Source organism: Malaclemys terrapin, chromosome 19, assembly GCF_027887155.1.
Source record: "Malaclemys terrapin pileata isolate rMalTer1 chromosome 19, rMalTer1.hap1, whole genome shotgun sequence".
NCBI lineage: Eukaryota > Metazoa > Chordata > Testudines > Emydidae > Malaclemys > Malaclemys terrapin.
In genome coordinates this window covers 5500105-5521162 of record NC_071523.1, presented here as the reverse complement: position 1 = coordinate 5521162, position 21058 = coordinate 5500105, and the positions used below count along the sequence as shown (strand labels likewise).

General features: G+C 53.8%; 1 protein-coding gene across 3 annotated transcripts in view; it reads left to right on the top strand.

Moving 5' to 3' along the window:
• ZBTB17 (zinc finger and BTB domain containing 17) overlaps positions 1-20655 on the top strand; it is a 33247-nt gene extending 12592 nt beyond the window's left edge. For all 3 annotated transcript variants that reach the window (XM_054009512.1, XM_054009513.1, XM_054009514.1), the window contains 14 exons: positions 2766-2972; positions 7234-7422; positions 8294-8467; positions 8743-8868; positions 10784-11028; positions 11116-11258; positions 11956-12256; positions 13586-13673; positions 14727-14843; positions 16706-16826; positions 17838-17968; positions 18369-18584; positions 19152-19241; positions 20119-20655. In XM_054009512.1, the coding sequence (XP_053865487.1) occupies positions 2766-2972; positions 7234-7422; positions 8294-8467; positions 8743-8868; positions 10784-11028; positions 11116-11258; positions 11956-12256; positions 13586-13673; positions 14727-14843; positions 16706-16826; positions 17838-17968; positions 18369-18584; positions 19152-19241; positions 20119-20384 (2414 nt within the window). In that variant the 3' untranslated portion in view covers positions 20385-20655. The remainder of the gene's footprint in view (positions 1-2765; positions 2973-7233; positions 7423-8293; positions 8468-8742; positions 8869-10783; positions 11029-11115; positions 11259-11955; positions 12257-13585; positions 13674-14726; positions 14844-16705; positions 16827-17837; positions 17969-18368; positions 18585-19151; positions 19242-20118) is intronic.
• Positions 20656-21058: the final 403 nt, after the last annotated feature.

Genomic DNA, 21058 nt, shown 5'->3' with positions numbered 1-21058 from the left:
CTTTGCACCTGTCTGGCGCCCAATTAGCCTGTGTGCAGGCACAGGAGTCTGCCTGTACAGATCCAATTGAAAGACTGAAGCTGAAATTTGCCAGGGCACTGAGATCTCTATATCACTCGGCTATACTTAGCCCAGATGGAGTCTTCCTCCCTCACTACATTCCACTTTGCTGTGAGAGGTGCTTTCAACAAGACTTACTTCCGCAGGTTATTTAAAGACCGGATGCCTTCCATACATTGCGACACCAGCCTTCCCACCCCCATTCCTGGGCCACTTGGGATATCGCTATTAAATGTTGTTTGTCTGCTCTTCAGTTGGACAATCAGTCAGGGCGGCTGCTCTTGAAAGCACACTGACTGCATGGGGCGGCTTGTTTGACTTAAACCTTCCTCTTCTATTTGGAATGATAGAGGATTCTTTTTGGGTAGGTGGCCATGTGTAGCCAAAGGCGTTCTAATGTGATCTGTGACCACCTCTCCCACTGAGATCAAGGTGGAGCTTCCCATGGGACCGTAATCTCCGAGCCTCACCTTCATATTGAAGATGAGGGCTTCTGCAGTCGGCTCTACTTTGCACCAAAGTGTGCTCCTTGGGGTCCTGGTGTATTCCTCCGTGGTTCTGGGTACCATGAGACACCTGGGAACAGATTGGCAGAAGTGCAGAGGACTCACAACTGCAGCTGAAGTCAACTGGAGCTGTGCTTTGGCCTCCTAAAGTACTATAAAAATGCTGAGCTCTCTGAAAAATCAGGCCCTGGGCATCATGAGTTGGTCACTTGACAATTTTGTCAAATAATATTTTGAAAATCTGGCTGGATCTCAGTTCCTCAGCTGGAAAACGGGGATGACGCCTCCTCCCCCCTAGTGCTCTCTGGAGTGTTGTGAAGATAAATCCCCTAACGTTTGTGAATCGCTCAGGTGGGGAGAGCACCATAGAAACGCCTGGGAGGAAATCAGTCATTTTGTATTCAGTGCCAGGATGGATGGTGTGCGTTAAATAACGTCTGGGGCCACACATTGAATGAGGAGGATAAAAAGAAATATTGACTGATACACACAAGGGGGCTGAACGAAGGTTGCACAGACCGCCTTAAATCGGGCATTTTCTAACTCCAGAGTGTTTGACTTTTTGCAACCTCAATCTTTTGTCTATTTCTTTTTCGATGTAATCGTAGAATAGAATGGGGTGAGGGAGGATAAGGTACGTTCATGCAGTTACATAGGCTGCCTGGATGTACAGTTTGACATGTGTTGAAATATTTCAAAGATCTAAATAAATATTGGCAATCCCCACTGCCCCCTCTCAAGCTGGGATCAGTTGATGTCCATGGGCTTCACAGTAGAAGTGGGGCTTGTGGAGGGATTTGAAGAAGGAAGAGGGTCGTGGCTTTATGTGCTAATTCAGAGACAGTCCACTGTGTAAGGGGAAGGACTGGGAAAGTGGGAGCCAGTGGTAACTGCAACGTGGTGAAAACAGGCCAGGCGGATGGTTTGATGTTAGCAGCTGCAATTGGATGGAGCCACGCTGGGTGCAAGGGGAGGTTACAGCAGTGTTTCCCAAACTTGGGACGCGCCACTTCCAGCAGCTCCCATTGGCCTGGAGCAGCGAACCGCAGCCAGTGGGAGCCGCGATCCGCCGGACCTGCGGACGGGGCAGGTAAACAAACCGGCCCAGCCCGCCAGGGGCTTTCCCCACACAAGCGGCGTCCCAAGTTTGGGAAACACTGGGTTACAGGAATGGAGGCTGGTCAATAGGACGTTCCGCTTTAAGTGTCTGTCTGACTGGAAGAACCGGGGGACATGTTATAAATGTGATACTATAAATCAGTATTTAAAATTTCTTTTGGCACTTCCTAGTGTTGCTCCAGCAGCCACTGGTGGGCCTTCGTTGGCAGGCCTCAACCAGTGAATTTCAGTCAGAAAACAGCAGTCTCTTTTTGAAAGAAAACGTGACAAAATAACAGAAGCAGGTTTTATGCCAAACCACGTTTAAAACAGCTGCAGCCTGCGGCTTTGCAGGGGGATGTTTGATGGGGTGGGTCTGATACAGTTGACCATGGAGGGCCATACCATTTGGCACACCTGATCATCCCACCAGCAGTGGCCAGCACTTCAGATGGAGGCAAAAATTCCGAACAGCCTCCTCCTAACCTTGATTGTCCATTTAACAAACGTTCCAAGAAGCACCTTCACGCTTTCTCCCACACCGGCTCTTGTGCATGGGAGGAGCTTCTGCAAGGCTGCCAGGGTGTCCCTCAGATCTCTCCTTAAAACACTTCTCTGCCATGATTCCTACAACCCACTCGACACTAGCATCTCGCTGTTGCCTCGTATACTCCCATCTGTCTGTATCCATCTGTTTTCTGTAGTTTCATACTGTGGTGCAGGGACCTTCTCTTAGCCATGTGTGTGCACAGTAGCGCCCTGGCCTCCAGGTGCTGCTGCAATACAAATAATGCATAATAACGACCAATGGTGCAGTGTGAGGCCGTCTTTCTTATGGGCTCAATGACTACCTGCACAGTGGAGACTGAATTAGCTCGTCAGCTCTAACATTGGTTCCTCCAGATCAAGGCTGAGGCCCGTGGGCGGAAGTGGGTCTGTGCTCTGCTTCAGTATTAAGCACCGTTAGTCGGCGCTTGCACACCAACCGTAACCATGATGTTAATAAAACGTCCCTTGCTCCAGCACCAGGCTTGAGGACAGGAGCTGGAGGGACGGAACGTAGGCTCTGATCAGCCAGGTGATTGCGCTTTCTCTCCTCAGCTATGGATTTCCCTCAGCACAGCAAGCAGGTCCTGGAGCAGCTGAACCAGCAGAGGCAGCTAGGCTTGCTGTGTGACTGCACCTTCGTGGTGGACGGCATTGACTTCAAGGCGCACAAGGCCGTGCTGGCAGCCTGCAGCGAGTACTTCAGGATGCTGTTTGTGGATCAGAAGGACGTGGTGCATCTCGACATCAGCAATGCAGCAGGTATGCAGGTGCGGCTCCTGGGAGAAGCCAAGGCTGCGCTTGGGGGAGGAGCTGTGGCCCTGAGACGGAGGGCCGTATGCTCAGCAGGTGTAAATCAGTGTGGCCCTGTTGAAGTCAGTGGAGCCGCACCAATTCATACCAGCTGTGGCTCAGACCCAACATGTGCAGAACCTCCTAGAACCCATTAGGGCTGGGATGGGGATAGTGACGTTCCTCTTGAACACTGGAGTTGCCAGACTGGATCAGACCCATGGTCCATAGCCCAGTGTCCCATCTCTGACAGTGCCCAGCACCAGATGCCCCAGAGGAAGGTGCAGGAACCCTGAAGTAACAGAAGTGGGATAATCTGACCTCGTTACATTCTCCTAATCCCTAATAGAGACTGGTTTAAACCCTGAAGCATAGTTTCTAGAACTTGATTTGTATTAGAATCATAGAAGATCAGGGTTGGGAGGGACCTCAGGAGGTCATCTAGTCCAACCCCCTGCTCAAAGCAGGACCAACTAAATCATCCCAGCCAGGGCTTTGGCAAGCCTGACCTTAAAAACCTCTAAGGAAGGAGATTCCACCACCTCCCTAGGTAACCCATTCCAGTGCTTCACCACCCTCCTAGAGAAAAAGATTTCCTAATATCCAAGTATTAGCTTTTATAACTCTGCATATTCTTGATATCCGTGAGAAACGTCCACTCGCTCTTTGAATCTTGCTAAGTTCTTGGCCTCAATGACCTCCTGTGGCAGGGAGTTCCACAGCCTCATTATACCTTGTGCAGCAAAGTATTTTTCCTTTGATCAGTTTTGGACTTGCTACCTTTCAGTTTCATTGACTGTCCTCTTGTTCTTGTGTTACGAGACAGGGAGGAGAGCAGCTCCTGCTCTTTCTTCTCTAAACCACTCACTGTTTTATATGATTTTATCATGACTCCTTTTATTCATCTCCTTGTGTCTCCACTACGGAGACCATACCGGGTAACTATACTGGCATAGCTGCCTACAGTAGACGCAGCCTACACCAACAGAAGAAGGTTTTTTTGCCGATGCAGGGAACTCTCCCTCCCCGAACGATGTTAGCTAGGCCTTCTTCCATCGACACTGCTGCGTCTACAACTGGATGAGGTTGTTGGCATAGTTGTGCCAGTCAAGCGTGTGGGTTTTCTCACACCCTGACTGACACAGCTATGCTGATACAACTTTTTAGTGTAGACCAAGCCTAAGGTAACAAGCCCAGTCTTCTCCATCTCTCTTCATAGAGAGTGTTTTCATGCCCCTAATCATTCTCATCATCCTTCTCTGAACTTGTTCGAATTCTACAATATTATTTTCTAATGGGATGACCACTTCTGCGCACAGTATTCTAGAGGTGAGGGGTACCATCAGTTCAGATCATGGAATTACAGTATTTTGTATATTATTCTCCATCCCATTCCCTATGCATCCTACCATCTTGTTTGCTCTTTGACTGCAGCTGCTCATTGAGTAGAGATCCCCATTGAATTGTCCTCAGTGATGCCCTGATCTCTTTCCTGAGTTGATCAATTCATTTAGAACTCTGCTAGGTTCATGAATCTGTCAGGTTTAAATTTTTCCCTCCAATGTGCATTGCTTGGCATTGATCAACACTGAATGTTCTCTGCCATCATATTGTCCATTCACTCTGAAGTTTCTCTGTCTTCTCTGAGCTTGACTAACCTAAATGATTCTGTGCCTTCTGCAAAGGTTGCCTCCTCACTGATCATTCTTTCCACCTCATTTCCAAATAATTAATAAATATATTAAACAACTCAAGGCCTAGTAGGAACCTAGACGCACCTAACTATTAATATTTTATGATGGAAACTGGCCGTTTATCCCTATTCTTATTTATTTTCTGTCTCATAGCCAGTTTTTGATCCATGACAATACCTTGCCTCTCCCTCCATGAATACTTAGCTCCTTTAGTAGTTTCTTGTGCAGAACCTTGTGAAAGGTCTTTTGCAAGTCGAAAGGATGTTCACGGGTTTTCCGGAAACCATTACCTTATTGAGATGTTCAAAGAATTCTGACACATCAGTGAGATGAGACCCATCATATCATGATCTTCCAGATCTTCCATCTTTTTTGTTCTATTTTTAGTTATTCTTTCAACCAATGGACTGGGTACAGATGTAGGACTTGCTTGTCTGTTGTAATTCCCTGAGTCGCCCCTATGGCAGCCAGCCAGATACAACCTGTTGGATTCCTGTGATCGAGATGTGGCCAGTACCCTATACAAACTCACACCACTGTAGAGATAGCTGTCTAACAATCATCTGAAGGGGAAAGGGAAACAATGATCCTGCCAATATATAGTATATGCCCAATAGCTATTACTTCATTAAGTTTGGTTGGACAGATGTGCATCACGTCTGGAAGCTAATGGTCTTAGAGTAGAATGGGAGATTATCCACGCTCCGTAACTGCAACATGCTTCCAATGCTTACCAGTAAGCGGTGGAAAGATTTTTATTGTTAATATTAGAAGAAGATTGATTAGTTGTCTTGCATTAGCACTTAAAGGCTCCCACCGAGAGGCAGGGCCCGTTGTGGTAGGCTCTGTATCAGCACCGTCGTCAGAGACCGTTCCTTCTTCAAAGAACTTCCAGTCAAAACAGACAAGCCAAAGGATGAGGGAATGGAAGTATTATTATCCTCATTTTACAAACTGGGCAATGATTCACAGAGAGAGGAAGCGACTCACTCAAGGCCTCACAGGAAGTCTGTGGCAGAGCCAAGAATTTAACCCAGGTCTCCTGAACCAAAGAATCATCCTGCCTCGATCTGACATTCCCCAGGATACAATCTGGACTGCTGAACCGCTGGGTCCCCTCAATTCTCCAATCTGATGTGCCTTTTACATTGCTTCACTGTGAGAGCAACCACTCCTGGTTTGCTGTCACACAGCCTCTAGCATGTAAATTACTCCCAGCTGAGTTATCTGAGTGCTTCTAGCCAGCCACTCCTGAATTGTATTGCAGAGTCACACCAGCATATTCCCAGTCCCAGAAATGGGTGTTTTGTACTGCCCAGCTCTTTTCTTCTATGCCGTACAAGCTCATAGAAAGTCCATCATTTCATTAATAAAAATGATATGCACGAACCCTGGTATCTCAAATGGAGTTTCCTAAACACTTCAATCCAAACACACACTGGTCTAGAGAAAACAATAAAACAAGTTTAACAACTACAGAAAGATAGATTTCAAGTGATTACAAGTAATGAGGCATAAAAGTCGGTATTGGATACAAATCCAATAAAAGAAATAAAAGGTAAAACACAACTAATACCTAACTTAACAAGTTAAGTGAATTCAACGCAAAAGGTTTCTCTCATCACATGCTCACAGCAGTCTGGCTGGATCCCTTCAACCAGGACCACTCCCAGCTCAATGATACTTACTTTTTCTTTCAAACGTTGTTGGTGCTGTGAGTAGAGATGAGAGGTGAGTTGAGGTCTCTGTTCCTCATTTTTATATCTTTTCCTCCTCTTTGAGAATCATCGCCAGCTGGGGTTCAGGCAACAGCCAGTCTGTTTGCACGGGAACCCCCAGCTGTTCTACTGCCAAGATGTAAACTTCTCGCTCGCATCCTTCTTCCTGCCAAAGAATGGCTGTTTACCCAGTTGATGCTCCATTTGATTTTGTTGACACTTGGCTGAGGCGTCAGTTTGCCTTTTGTCTCTGGTGAACTGGTTTGGGCTGCTTCCCTAGACTTGGAATATGTCTTATACAGTTACACTGTTGCCACATATGTTTTACCTGGACAATAATGTTCAGCAGATTATGAGTTTTTGAATGATCCGTCACAAGGCATACTTTGTACAAAATTTATCATCGTTTTATAAAAAGGACGAACATAAGGGTACAGACAATCACATTCCCTGAGTTCCATATCTTATTTATTTCAGCCTATAGAATTTTACTTTCCCCCACTCTCTTGTGCTAAACTAACACTAACAATGGCAGCAGCTGGTTAAAGTATCCTTATTTGTTACTCTTACCTAGAAAGCAAGAATCTGGCATGGTTTGGGGTAGGCTTTTCAGGGAGTTTTATTGCTGCATATAGGATAAGTTGTTAAGGCCTTTGAATCCATGGGAGTTAGCCACCTAAACTGTCTTAAAAAAATCTGGCCTTTAGTCACTAAAGTTCAACCTCTAAAGTATTGGCAACTTAGCTTGCTATGAAAAAGGCCACTCATCTCCGGAGCTTTGATTTGTGTTTTTGTTGTTTCTGGTCTGTTTTCTTGCAGGCCTTGGTCAGGTACTGGAGTTCATGTACACAGCCAAACTCAACCTGAGCCCAGAGAACGTGGAGGATGTGCTAGCGGTTGCCGGTTTCCTTCAGATGCAGGAAATCGTCAACGCTTGCAATGCTTTGAAGTCTCTCACCGTGTCAGCTGAACCCAATTCAGAAAGCCACAAGGTCCCTGAAGTGACCGGTAGGCAGCCTTCTTACCCCCCGGGTCTTCCCGTTCCCAACAGGAATATGTTCAAAAAGGCTCTTCTCAGGGAGTGCTGGTTTAGTCAGGATTTGATTGCTCTCTTTAGTGTGGATCTGTTACTGAACTGTCCTTAAATCAGGCAGGAGCTGAGAGGAGAAGCTAAACATTGATCCATCCCCAGCCAGATGTTTTCTTTACTGTAATAAGCTGGCCTGGAGATTGTGGTGAGCTCAGTGGTTAGTCAGTCAATAAAGAACCATTTTCTTCCAAAAGAAACGTAAGGGAGGTGCAGGTGAGGTCACCCCAAGCTGTGCATGTGGCCTGCGAAGCCGCAGATTGGAATGCAGAACATTGGCTCCCAGGCCAGTTTCTCAGGTGAAGAGCACAGCTGTACCTGGCAACGTCCATCTCCTGGTCAGTGGCTGCTCTGTCCCGCTCTGTAGCTTCAATGGCTCCAAATCTTAGTCTTGGCACTGCAAGACTGCGGGGACAGGGATGTGGTGCGCTAAGATTGGTCAGACACACGCAGCAGGTTTCAGTATTGTAAGTCGTGAGTTCTGGCTTAGATCTGTTCCCTCTAACTTACCCTCCCCAGATAGAGATGAGGCTTATGTATCTGCGTATGGATGGCACCAGGCGTTACGTGTTTGCTGCTAAATGTTTGTTTTCCTTTCTTGTCCCGCTGGTAGTACGTGTTGATAGCATCTTAAGACAATTAGCGCCCCAGGGCTATTGGCTGGCCTTTCTGACTGCTGTGTCCATTGTTTGGACTCTCGGAGAGTCCAGCGCGGAAGTTCTGGTTGCTTTGTCCCTCTGTCGTCACCAGATGTGAAGGGAGTGTGGTTTGCTTGTGTGTGTTTCCCCGTAGGGGAGGTGAAAGCACCCGAAGAAGGTAAAGCAGTGGCAGAAACGCTCGGTGGACTCGACAAAGCTGAGCAGATCCCATCTGATAGACAAGAGGAGGAGCTGACGGAGGCTGCAGCAAAGCCAAAGGAGAAGGAGCCTGAGGAAGAGGACAGCAAGGAGACCAGCGACAGAGCGGGTGAGCCCGAGGAAGGTTATGTATAGAAAGGGAAGGTAATTAAGCTTCCCGGCTTCATGCCTTCATTTGTGCTGCTGCTAGCCCTTGGGGCAGCCTTCTGCCTCCCCCACACCGCTTAATCTCGCCTGATCCTTTCCACAGTCCTCCATGCTCTGCTCCCCCCCACTCCCCCGCGGGAATCTGTATGCTGAGCAGCTGCCAGGCTGTCCCATTCCCTCACAGTACAGCGCAGCCGTCGCAGTGGATGGTTCGAACGTGCTCTTCTTTGTTTCTAGGTGCAGGCAACGCTGTACGGGAGGACGCCCACTCTGAGGTGCACAGTAGGCAGCAGCCAGAGGGTACCAGGCCCAACAACACCAGCCCGGCCGCAAAGTGCAGCTCCTCCCAGAGTTCAGAGCAAGGTGCCGACCTACCCCCGGCACGGGATAGTGGTTTGCCATTTTGAAATGAAAGTAGTGACAGTAACTTCCCCCCGTACATCCAGCTTTGTCGGCTCCATCTCCTTAGGCACAGAGGAATAGCTCCAGACCTCAGGCTCCTCATGGCTACACCCCCACACTTGTTAAATGTTTCTGCCCTGTGTGTTTGATTTCGCCAGTGCGGGGCTCGCTGCTCCCTCTGGTTCTTTCCCGGACAGTTGGCTGCTCTCGGCTCCGCAGGGAACAGGCCCGAGTGGCAGGACGTGAAGTCGGATGGGAACAGGTGTCACTGGGTGCTGTTGCAGCAGGCCATGAAACCTGCAGCCTGAGTACGTCAGGATTGCGTTGCTCTGAGCAGCAAATCGCTGGAGCAGGGGGAGCTGTAGCGAAACACCAGGGCCTGTTCGAAGCTGCAAAGCACCATTTCAGTAGCTTTACTGAGGCACTTAGAGAAGTGACAGTAACTCTAGACAACTTTTTCCATTCAAGTGGTTGCAGATCCCAGTTCCCAAGCAGTGAGAGAGGCCCCATGTCCCAGGCAGCACATTAGACCTGAGTTATGTTGGGGACCCCAGATCTGTGTGGCCCTGTTCCCTGAGCCCCCTCTGCCTCGCCAGCATGCAAACGCCAGGACGGCACGGTGGGATCAAATCAGTTCCAACTTCTGTGCACTTTCGGAAGTGTACGGGGGTGGGGAAGGCTAGCTGGTCAGAAGCCCCAAACTCCTTGTGCACTGCTTCTTTAAATGCCGAACACGGCCTGTATCGTATTTTTAAGGTGTAGCAATTTCAGCAAGAAGTGACAGTTAGATGCCCATTTGCGTGGCCATATAACTGCATTTTTACAAGAGACTCTGAGAGTTAGGTGCTGAACGAAGGACGGGGCTGGAAACAGGAGCCTTCTATGTACGGAACAGGTCCCCCACAGGCAACAGCAACGCAAGCTCCCCGGGGCTGTCCCGCCAGTCTGCCCCCACTCCCACCTGGTGGCATAGCTTGGTTTCCCAGTCAGTCAGTGGAAACTCTGCCAGCCAGTCGGTCAGTTGGTGGTGGATTTGATGCTGTGCAAGCACCTGTCCAACGGGAACTGAACTGAGATCATCAAACAGCCCTCCAGGGGGAAATCTTTCAGTCACTCCTGACTCTATTTGCATCAGTGACCCAGAAGTGAAAGGCCGTATCCCGTCACTGGTCCTTTAAGCCTGGGACCCATATTTAGGAACTATATATAGCAGGGTTGGTTGAAAATTTTCCATCAAAACCTATTTTTGCCCAAAAAAAAACAGTTTGGCAGCTAAAGAAAATTTTGCACAAAAAGTGTCTGCTTTCCATGGGAAATTTTGATTGTCTCCCCCCCCCTCCCCCCCCCATCAACCTGAATAGCTGAAAACCAAAATATTTCAATTCTCAAATAAAACCACGGAGCCTTGTAGGAATTGTAGTTCAGGTGTCTCATACTCCCAATCCCCCTCTGGGTAGGACTCCCCGGCCAGACTTAGTTTCCCCTGATGCGTTGTGGCCATGTGACTGCTATGATGCATCCCTCTCCCCTCACACAGGGCAGGGGCAGTGGCCGATCAGGGCAGATGGAGGCTAAGCCGGGAGCCTGGCCTCTGGAGGAGGCTGGAAGCATGCAGCGCTACGGCTGCCTTTCAGATTCGAAATATTTTGGTTTTCAACTGAAAAAAATTCCGGTTTTGATTTTTTTTGTTTCTGCAAAAACCTCAAAATTTCCCCTGAGGGAGTAACTCCCTTTTCCAACCAGCTCTCACACCTGGGTCTTTGTCTCCCAAGTGTGCAGGCTTCTTTTATTAACCACATGCAATGCCGCAGTAGGATTTTTGTCTCCCACCTTTTATTCCTGGTTTTCAGCATCCCTCTGTCTCCTAAACCTGCAGAAATGGAGGTGGAGCTGGAGGGGAAGGAGGAAGAGGAGGAGACGACGGCGGAGGAAGAGGAGGAAGCCAAAATCCCAGAGGAAGAGAAGCCACGGTTGGAAAACGGAGACAACCCTGAGGATAACGAGTCAGGGGGCACAGACTCCGGGCTGGAGAACTCCGGGGAAGCCAGGCTGTTGCGATCAGGCACCTACAGCGACAGGACCGAGTCGAAAGCCTACGGCTCGGTGACCCACAAGTGTGAGGTAAGGCGAGAGCGGCTTCCTCCCGGGCCTCAGTTCCCCTGGAGCACGGTGAGGCTGGCTCTTTACCCTGTGCGTCTTCGTCCGCAGGACTGCGGAAAGGAATTCACGCACACCGGTAACTTCAAGCGGCACATCCGGATCCACACTGGAGAAAAGCCTTTTTCTTGCAGGGAATGTAACAAAGCGTTCTCCGACCCGGCGGCCTGCAAAGCCCACGAGAAGACACACAGGTACGGCTTGCTGCCAGCCGAAAACAACATGCCCGTGAGCGCCTGCTCTTCGCTGCAGCCAGGTGTGTGATCTGCGGCTCGTGCTAGCCTCGATCTAGCTAGCTCAGTGAAAACAGCTGTGTGGCTGCTGTGCTGTGGGCTGCATAAGCCCCCCACGTACGTACAACCGGCCCTGCTGCATCCGCACTTTGATTTTAATCGAGCTAGCTAGATTAACCCTAGCGTGGGGATGCTGGCCGGGCTGCAGATCCCATGTGTGTGTGCCAGCAGCTGGGAGTTGGGGGGTTGAGAGGGCTTAGTAGGTGGAGTGAGGGGTTGCTAACGGAGTGAACTCCACTCCAGCCAGGTTGATGCACCGTCTACTTCTCCCTCTGCCTGCTGTCGCCCCCATGGCAGCAGACGTCTGGCTAACTGTAGTGCTTCTAACGGGGTGAAGCCTCCCTGAGCCAGGGAACAAGCCCTCTCTGCTGCTTGGCTACAACAGAGCTCACCCATTGCTGCACGCTGGACTCCTAGTCTCTGGGGCTGATGTCTTGATGCTGGAGGTATTCCAGAACATGCCTATGTTGACTCTCTAGGCAGGTGTCTTGTCTGAGGGTTGAGCTTAGAGCTGCCAAAAGGAGAAGGATCAGAAATGTCTGTTCCGAACAGACAAGCCGCCTGGAGTCCCTCAGTCCCTTCTGAATCCCTCTTTCAGCCCTCTGAAGCCCTACGGCTGTGAAGAGTGCGGCAAGAGCTACCGGCTCATCAGCCTACTGAACCTGCACAAGAAGCGGCACACGGGAGAGGCCAAGTACCGGTGTGACGACTGCGGCAAGCTCTTCACCACCTCGGGCAACCTCAAACGGCACCAGCTGGTGCACAGCGGCGAAAAGCCCTACCAGTGTGACTACTGCGGGCGCTCCTTCTCCGACCCCACCTCCAAGATGCGCCACCTGGAGACCCACGACACAGACAAGGAGCACAAGTGTCCTCACTGCGACAAGAAATTCAATCAGGTGAGTGGATGGCAGCTGGGGAGCCCCTCTGACAGCTTGCCAGGACCTCCAGGGGGACAATAAACACCCCCGCAGCAGACCTGCTTGTCCTTCTGTCTGCCATAGAAGTTGCTGGTTGGTTGCATTCACCAGCCTCGAACCCAGAGCCGCTAGAGGGAGGCCGGATTGGGGTCAACGAGTCTCTGGGCTGCATCTCCCTGTTGGTTTGGGGTCTTATCCATGGCCCATGGGACGACTCCCACTGATTCTTCCGTAGGCTTTGGGTCAGGCCCCTTGTGACGTGGCAGGTGGCTGCAGGCTACGCTTGGACCCAAAGCACAGCCCCAGAGCCCCCCGTTCAGAGTTAGCACTTTGTCCTCCGCCTGGAAACGTTTTGCATTAGGTGTCTCCTTAGTCCCCAAGAACCCCTTTTCCCCTGTGAAGAGCCCAGGGAGATCTGCAGGGGCTGTAACAGAGCCCGTCTCCTACATGTCAAAGTCCTCCGTGAAGAACTAGAGAGCAGCTAGCTACCCTGGAGTAGGTCCCCAGTCCGAACTCTGTTTCACTCTGTACAAGTTCTTATACTACGCCCACCACCTCGGTGTCTGAGTGCCTACATACTAGCTCTGTGAGAGGTTTGAGCGTCCCCATTTTACAGATGGGGAAACTGAGGCACAGAGAGGGAGGTGACTGATTCACCCCCAGTGTCGCAGCGAGCCAGGAAGAGAACTCCCCAGCCCCACCCCAGAGACTACACCCCCAGCCAGAACCCACACCCCAACCTCCTGCCCCAGGCCTGAGTCCCCTCCTGCACCCCAATCCCCTGCCCCAGGCCTGAGTCCCCTCCTGCACCCCAACCCCCAGCCCAGACCCCCCTCCTGCACCTCAAACCCCTCATCCCCAGCCCCACCCCAGAGACTACACCCCCAGCCAGAACCCACACCCCAACCCCCTGCCCCAGGCCTGAGTCCCCTCCTGCACCCCAAACCCTTCATCCCCGGCCCCATCCTAGAGACTACACCCCCAGTTGGAGCCCCCCCCCACACACACACTCCAACCCTCTGAGCCAGCCTGGTGAAAGTAAGTGAGGGTGGGGGAGAGCGAGCGACAGAGGGAGGGGAGATGGAGTGAGCTGGGGGCGGGGCCTTAGGGAAAGGGTGGGGCAAGGGCGGGGCCTCTGGGAAGGGGCAGGGCGGGGGCAAAGGGTGTTCGGTTTTGTGTGATTAGAGAGTTGGCAGCCCCAAATGCCGCCCACCTATGTGCTTCCAATACACATGGGGCTGCCCACAGCAATCCCTCTGCTCCCAGAGGAGCAGCAAGGCTCAGTGGAGCTGTTTTGTCCGCCTGCAGGTGGGGAACTTAAAGGCGCATTTGAAGATCCACATCGCGGACGGGCCGTTGAAGTGCCGGGAATGCGGCAAGCAGTTCACCACGTCAGGTACCACGTGGGGGGGTACAAGCGTGTCCGCGCTTGGCTGTCTCATGGCATTTGCAGACAGCTCCACCTAGAGTAGAGGCTGCAGCTTTGCAGGCTTAGGCTGGGTTGGGAAGAAGCATTGGGGTGGGGTGAGCTACTCCTCAGTGAGTCACCAGATACTCAGCATGGGCACAGTTTTCCCGGGGCACCCCCTGCTTGGACAGAAAGCGCTGCTCAGGTTAGCAAAAGGGACTTCTGGCACTGCTAGAGGTAAGCCTAGCTCCCCAGTAAGGGGGCAGAGGGACATCTGGGGCCCTGTTCACTATCATCAACCCCAAGACTTCAAGGATCACGAGTCAGGCATGAGTTGGGCTTAAGACTCGCATGATTTAAACATAAGTAAATAATGAAATTGGAGTGGTTCTTTGCCCTCAGGTGTCTGAGCCTTTAGGGGGTCACAGCTACAGGCTTTTCTCCATAGCTATGAAGGCTAGAAAATTCCTGTTTTTTAAAAATGGAAGCTGAGATTCTTGTGTAATCACCTGACTCCAGGAGCTGGGGCTTTAAGAAGAACACCAAATATGGCGAGACCTGTGCTGCCAACCTGAGAGCAGACAACGCTGCCCATTAGCATTTAATACAATGGGGGAGTTAAATCTAAAATCCTCAGAGACACTGGGTGTCTCTAAAGCCACCGCTAGGGTCAGGCAGCGTGAGTCACTTCTTGATCTGAGCTGTTTCTGTCGCCCTGGATTGCTGTTTGCCAACGCAAAGCCCCTCTCATGGCATAGCACGGGTCCCTCGCCTCCTGCTGCATTGTGCATGGCTGAGAGCCCGCTAGCCAGTGTGTATTTGTGTAACAGGCTAGAAATCCCGGGGCCTCCCTGAATGTCGCACTCAGTAACTGAACAGTACCCGGCCCTGTGGCCTCGGCAGAAGTGGAGAGCTAAGGCAGCACGAGGCCATGGAACGTGCACCGCCCGAGCGAGCCAGTCTGGAGGGGGGCGGAGGGGGAGTGCTCACGCACGCACAGCCCTCTGGGCTACTGACTCCCTCTTGTCTGGCTCCTGCAAGGGAACTTGAAGAGGCACCTGCGGATCCACAGTGGAGAGAAGCCGTACGTGTGCGTGCATTGCCAGAGGCAGTTCGCGGACCCCGGGGCCCTGCAGCGGCACATTCGCATTCACACAGGTAGGGAGACCAGGCCCCACGACCCCCATCCTCTTGCTCCGGGGGCTAGGCGCAGCGCCAGCTTGGCTGATGAGAAACAAAGCAAACAGCAGGGCTGGGGCCAGTTCCTCTCTGACCTCTGCCAAGTGCCATCAGTCGCTGCCAAGCGGCTTTGGTTTCGTGTGTATCTGTTGTGCAGCAAACAGTGGGGTCTCCTGTGTGCTTCCAGCCCTTCAGAACGTTCCCCCTCACCCCACGCCAAGGGGCCTGTGCTACCTGCCCCCAGGATTCCAGAGCATATGTATGGACACGGGGTGGCCCAGCATAGTGGGACATCCGTGCCCGGGTCCTTCGGAGAACTGATCTGCTGCCCATCACCACAGTATCTGGGCATCCTCCGTGTAAATCAACAGCAAGAGCAAAGTCTCTGGTGGATTCTTGGGATCTCTGACGCTCGCCCCGTTTTGGTGCCAGAGCTCTGCTTGGGAGAGGGGAGAGCCGACCTGCTCAGCCTGGCTGTAACTCACCAGAGCGCAGACTGCTGGCGGCCGGGGATCAAGCCAGTGGCGTGAGAAGCTGATGGGCTCGCTGTGACAGTAGTAATGACACACTGCTGATGAGCTACCGAACAGTGCTGTTGGGACAGACGTGCCCAGGGACTGAGACGTGGTCTCATCTTTATACCCCTCCTGCCATGCCCTGGCCCATTCCTTTAACTCCGTAAAATGACTCAAGATAATTTAGTCCAAAGCAGCCTGTGAGGATTTACAAAGGGATCTCACACAACTGGGTGACAAAACGGCAGCTGAAATTCAGTGTTGATAAATGCAAAGTACATTGGAAAACATCCCAACTATCCATACAAAATGCGGGGTCTGAATTAGCTGTTACCACTCGAGAAAGATCTTGGAGTCATTGTGGAGAGTTCTCTGAAACCATCCACTCAATGTGCAGCGGCAGTCAAAAAGGCAAACTGAATATTAGGAACCATGAGGAAAGGGATAGATAATAAGACAGAAAATATCATAATGGCTCTGTATAAATCCATGGCACGCCCACATCTGCAATACTGCATGCAGATCTGGTCGCCCCATCTCAAAAAAGAGATATTAGAATTGGAAAGGGTACAGAAAAAGTGAATAAGGCAGTGTTATTTACTCCTTCACATAACACACGAACCAGGGGTCACCCAATGAAATTACTAGGCAGCAGGCTTAAAACAAACAAAAGGAAGTATTTCTTCACCCAATGCACAGTCAACCTGTGGAACTCCTTGCCAGAGGATGTTGTGAAGGCCAAAACTATAACAGGGTTCAAAAAAGAACTAGATAAGTTCATGGAGGATAGGTCCAACAATGGCTATTAGCCAGGATGGGCAGGGAAGGTATTCCTAGCCTCTGTTTGCCAGAAGCTGGGAATGGGCGACGGGATGGATCACTGGATGATTCCCTGTTCTGTTCATTCCCTCTGAAGCACCTGGCATTGGCCACTGTCGGAAGACAGGACACTGGGCTAGATGGACCTTTGGTCTGACCCAGTCTGGCTGTTCTTACGTTGTGCCATGTCCGAATGAATGTCGGCTCCTCGGAGCGGCTCATGTGTCTCCTTGGGCCTCCCAAGCATGTGTGACGCGCCCATGTCCGTCCATCCCAGAGCTCTTCATTTCAGGCCCTAGGGCTCAGGTGAGCCGCCTCTTCCCACCCGCTGGGGAAAGGCCTGAAGCGGCAGAGCCCCCAGGATCTCTAGACCGCTGCCCCTATGGCCATGTGTAGGGGGCAGCTGGATGGAGGAGCGGCCCACCAGCGACTGATCACTGGCCCGAGGCATGGGTGGGCCTGGTGCGTCTGGCTGCTGAGCTGTGAACTCTCCCCTTCTCTCCCCAGGCGAGAAGCCCTGCCAGTGCCTGATCTGTGGCAAGGCCTTCACGCAGGCCAGCTCCCTCATCGCCCACGTGCGCCAGCACACCGGAGAGAAGCCCTACGTGTGTGAGCGCTGCGGCAAGAGGTGAGGCCCCGCCCCCCCTCCGGGGCTCCTGGCTGGGCCCCGCCTCCCTCCAGCACCCGGCTGGCCAGGCCGTCCTGGATCTTAGCCCAGCAAATACAGGAATGGGGCTCGATTCTTGCAGCCCCGTGGGGATCCCCTGCTGCCCACATGTGCTCCTGCTTCCCTGCCACCTGGGCCCCTCGCCCGCTGCACAGGATCTAGATCCGGCCTGGCAGAGGGACAGTGACTTTGGTTGGTTTGGTGCTTTCTTTTCCTGACGGTCCCGAGGAGGAGGAGGGGTGTCCGGGGGAATCGCCAGGGAAGCACACGGGCTGCTGTGCCCAGCTGAGGATGATGGGAGGGCTCTGCCAGCCCGGTGCCAAAGGGGGTGCCCGCAGGTGGGGGATCAGAGCTCTGTGGGAGCTGGTCTCCTCAGCCCCGCTGGTAACCCTTGGTCCTGAGATCAGCTGGGGGGTTGGGCTGTACGTGGCGGGGGACGCTAGCTAAGGGGTCTCAGTGGGGCTCTTGGCTCCCAGGGACTAACCTTCAGCACATAGCCCAGGCCCAGCTCCACTTGTGCTGGGACACACGGCGCTTGGCACTGGACAAAGTGCAGAGCCGGTGGGGGGATTTCACCATTTCTGGGCCTGGCCCATGGTTGACTGCGTGTTGTCGGAACGATTCTCTGTCCAGGGCTGGGGATTGTTACGATGGGGCTCCGCGTTCGGGGGCCATCTGATGGGAGCCGAGCACGTGAGCTTCTGCCGTCTCTTTCCGGTTTAAAGGGGCAGGGCTGGCAGTGGGAACCTGGGGGCACAAGGTGCCCACCTGCCGCATGCTCCCAGCCGGGCTGCACTGGGTCAGCTCAGTGAAGAGGCTGCAGGCTCTGAGCCAGGCCTTCTCTCTGCTGTCAGGAGAGGCCCATGCGTCAGACTGATCTTGACCAGGGGCACCGCGCTTTCTGTCCCTTTTAACATCCAGCTCCCTTTTAACGACCTCCCCCTTAATGGCCTCTCCCTTCATCCCCACTAGGTTCGTCCAGTCCAGTCAGTTGGCCAACCACATCCGTCACCACGACAACATCCGACCGCACAAATGCAACGTGTGTAACAAGGCCTTCGTGAATGTGGGCGACCTCTCCAAGCACATCATCATCCACACGGGTGGGTCCCGCCTCCCCCTTCAGGCAGACACAGCTTCTTCACCCTCCTGGGAGCTGCTGGGCCCAGCAGCCTGGAAATCCCAGGGGGAGAAGGCCCTTCCCTCGACCCAACTGGGAAAGAACCATGTCCCACTCGTTAGCAGCTCTGCCCCGCACAGCCAAGGGGAGATACCATGGGTCAGAGCCGGGCACACGGTGCTGGGAGAGGGAGGGAAGGGGAGGGGGATCCCGGCAGTCCTCCTCACCCATGTTTGGGGTCTTGATTATCCTGTGCCCTTGAAACGACCCGGGCATCCATCCAACAGGCTGTGACCGACCCCCCGGCCCTGCCCCTGAGCCACCTCCGTGCCTGTAGCTCTGCAGAGAAACGCTAACCCGGGCCGGGGCTTGGTTCCGTGCAGGGGAGAAGCCGTTCCTCTGCGACAAGTGTGGCCGCGGCTTCAACCGCGTGGACAACCTGCGCTCCCACGTGAAAACCGTGCACCAGGGCAAGGCCGGCATCAAGATCTTGGAGCCGGAGGAAGGCGACGAGGTCAACATCGTCACCGTGGCCTCGGACGACATGGTCACGTTGGCCACGGAGGCGCTGGCAGCCACAGCGGTCACGCAGCTGACAGGTGAGCCTGGGAGTCTCCCTGCGCCGTTAGCAGAGCAGGAGCCGCCCCCCCTGCGTGGGGCGGGAGGGGCCTGCTTCACCAAAGGGAAACCTGCCTGGGGCTCTCCGAGGCTCTCGCCTCCCTGGGGCCCAGGCCCCTTCCCCTTCTCGGTCTGCTGCGCTGCAGAGCATGGCTGGGGGTCGTGACCATCTGAACACAGCTCGGCTGCCCTGTTGCAATGAATTTGGTGGGTCTCAGTCCGGGTCCCATGGCCAGTTCACCCCCCGCTGGCACTAGTCGGCAGCCTCAGCAGCGGCCAGTCAGAAACACCTGCCGAGCAAGTCCCCCTCTCGCTCTGTGCCCGTTGGCACGGGGCCGGACGCCTGCCCTGCTGCTGCACCAGCTGCCCCTGCTCTCTAGGCCTGGGCCTGTCGCCTTCCCCCAGCACGCACGGAACAGGGCACCCTGACTGCACTGCGCCCGTGGGCCCTACACCAGATCAGCAGCAGCCTGGCCGGGGAGGGGGTGGCTGAGCCCCGAGGTTTGTTCAAGCCAAGTCACCCCCCTTCTCCCCTCCCCCAACCGCAGTGGTCCCTGTGACGGCCGCCGTGACGGCAGACGAGACCGAAGCACTTAAGGCGGAGATAACCAAGGCCGTGAAGCAGGTGCAGGAAGCAGGTGAGGAGCCCACGGGGGCATTTCCCGGCTGCGTTCCAAGGGGAGCAGACCTGGGACCCGCTTCAGTCCCGGAGACGCTGAACTCGTGGGCCAGTGGCGTTCTAGGAGCAGCCCATACGTTGGGGGAGCGTCCGTCAGTGCACCCTCCCCGCGCTGGCGCCCTTTGTTCTCGGAGCAGGTCCTGGTGGCGGCTCGGCGTTGCTGCACTTCTCACTGATGCAGGACGTCAGGCTCCAGCACAGAGATGCCTGATCCCTCTGCAACATCCTTCCGCCTGCGCCTCGCGTCTCCAGCCCCTCTCTGCTGGCCCAGCTCGGGCCGGGAGACAGCCGTAGTTATTTCCCCCTTGAGCGCAGCTCTGTTTGCAGAGCCCCACACGGGCAGTTAAAGGGATCGGGGGGGACTTAGGGTTCTCCTGTCTGCTGGGCCCACGGGGAGGGGGTCCAGAGCAGAGCAAATTGGCACCTTCTGCCCTTGGAGTCTAGGCTTGACGGTGATGGGGGCCGGGCGACACCTTGGGCTGCATGGGATCCTCACAGGGTTTTTAACAGGGCGGGGCAGGCAATGCAGCACTCCTGCTGTCAATGACTCGTGGGGAACCCCGGCCTCTGGTTGGCTGGATTTGAACACGGTCCTCAGCCCGCCCATCCCGTGGGGTCCGGGCCGAGTGGTTCCCTAGAGATTTCCTAGGGCTCTGGCCACTCTAGTGTGCAAAGGACTCAGCCCTTTGGATCCCCCCTGCACGGGGACTGTTCCCCTGGTGGGGTGGATTTCTACGTGAGCGTGTGTGAGCAGGGGCAGGGTCCCAGCCCTGGCCCCCAGGGCATCTGTCCGTCTGCACGGCCGTTGGGTGAGTCGCTTCCCCCCTTCGTTACAGACCCCAACACGCAGATCCTCTACGCCTGTGACTCGTGCGGGGAGAAGTTCCTGGATGCCAACAGCCTGGCCCAGCACGTGCGGATCCACACGGCGCAGGCCCTGGTGATGTTCCAGGCCGACACGGACTTTTACCAGCAGTACGGAGCCGCCGCCACGTGGCAGGCTGAGCAGGTGATCCAGTCAGGGGAGCTGCTCTTCCGAGCCCGCGACGGGGCGGAGGTGCAGACCCCCATGGCTGAGGAGTGCCAGAACCCTGCAGAGTGAATCCGCAGCACCGGGCCAGTCAGGACGCCCCCGGGAGTGGGAACCAGGAGAGGAGACGGATCATGCTACAGCATTTGGCTACTAAAGGAAGCAGGAGCCCACATGGGGGCGCTGCTGAGTCAGCTGCTGGTCACGTCCCGACCAGTTATTTAAAGACAGCTCCATGGATTGATGTAAAAATGTATTTCTGTAATGAGAGAATCCACACTAAGTTGTGTAATATCTAGAGAAAAATAAATCCCATTATTTTCTAAATCCTATTTAAAACCGACCCCCCGCCCCAGCCTCCTGGTGCTGTCTCCGCCTCTTGCACTCAAACCTCCCCGAGCACTTGGGGTGAGCGACAGAGCCATGCTTCCCCCTCCAGCCTCGGGCTAAGCCGGGCGAACCCCAGAGGCCAGGGGCCGTGCTGCCCTCCTGAGACTGCTGGATGTTACAGGGTGGCTCTGGCCCAGCGAAGGGGGATTGTAGGGGGAGAACGTTAGAAAAATCTCTCTGCTCAGGTGGTTAGAGTTGGCCGAGCTTCACTGCAGCAGAGCTGGGCTGGGAGAAGCTTGCATAGCCTGAGGGGACCCTGGCCAGACAGAACTTCATCCCCATCTGCTGCCCACAAGCTCATTCGGTGCCGTGACACCTCCCTTGGAGCCCGTCTCAGGCCCATCCGAATCGATGGG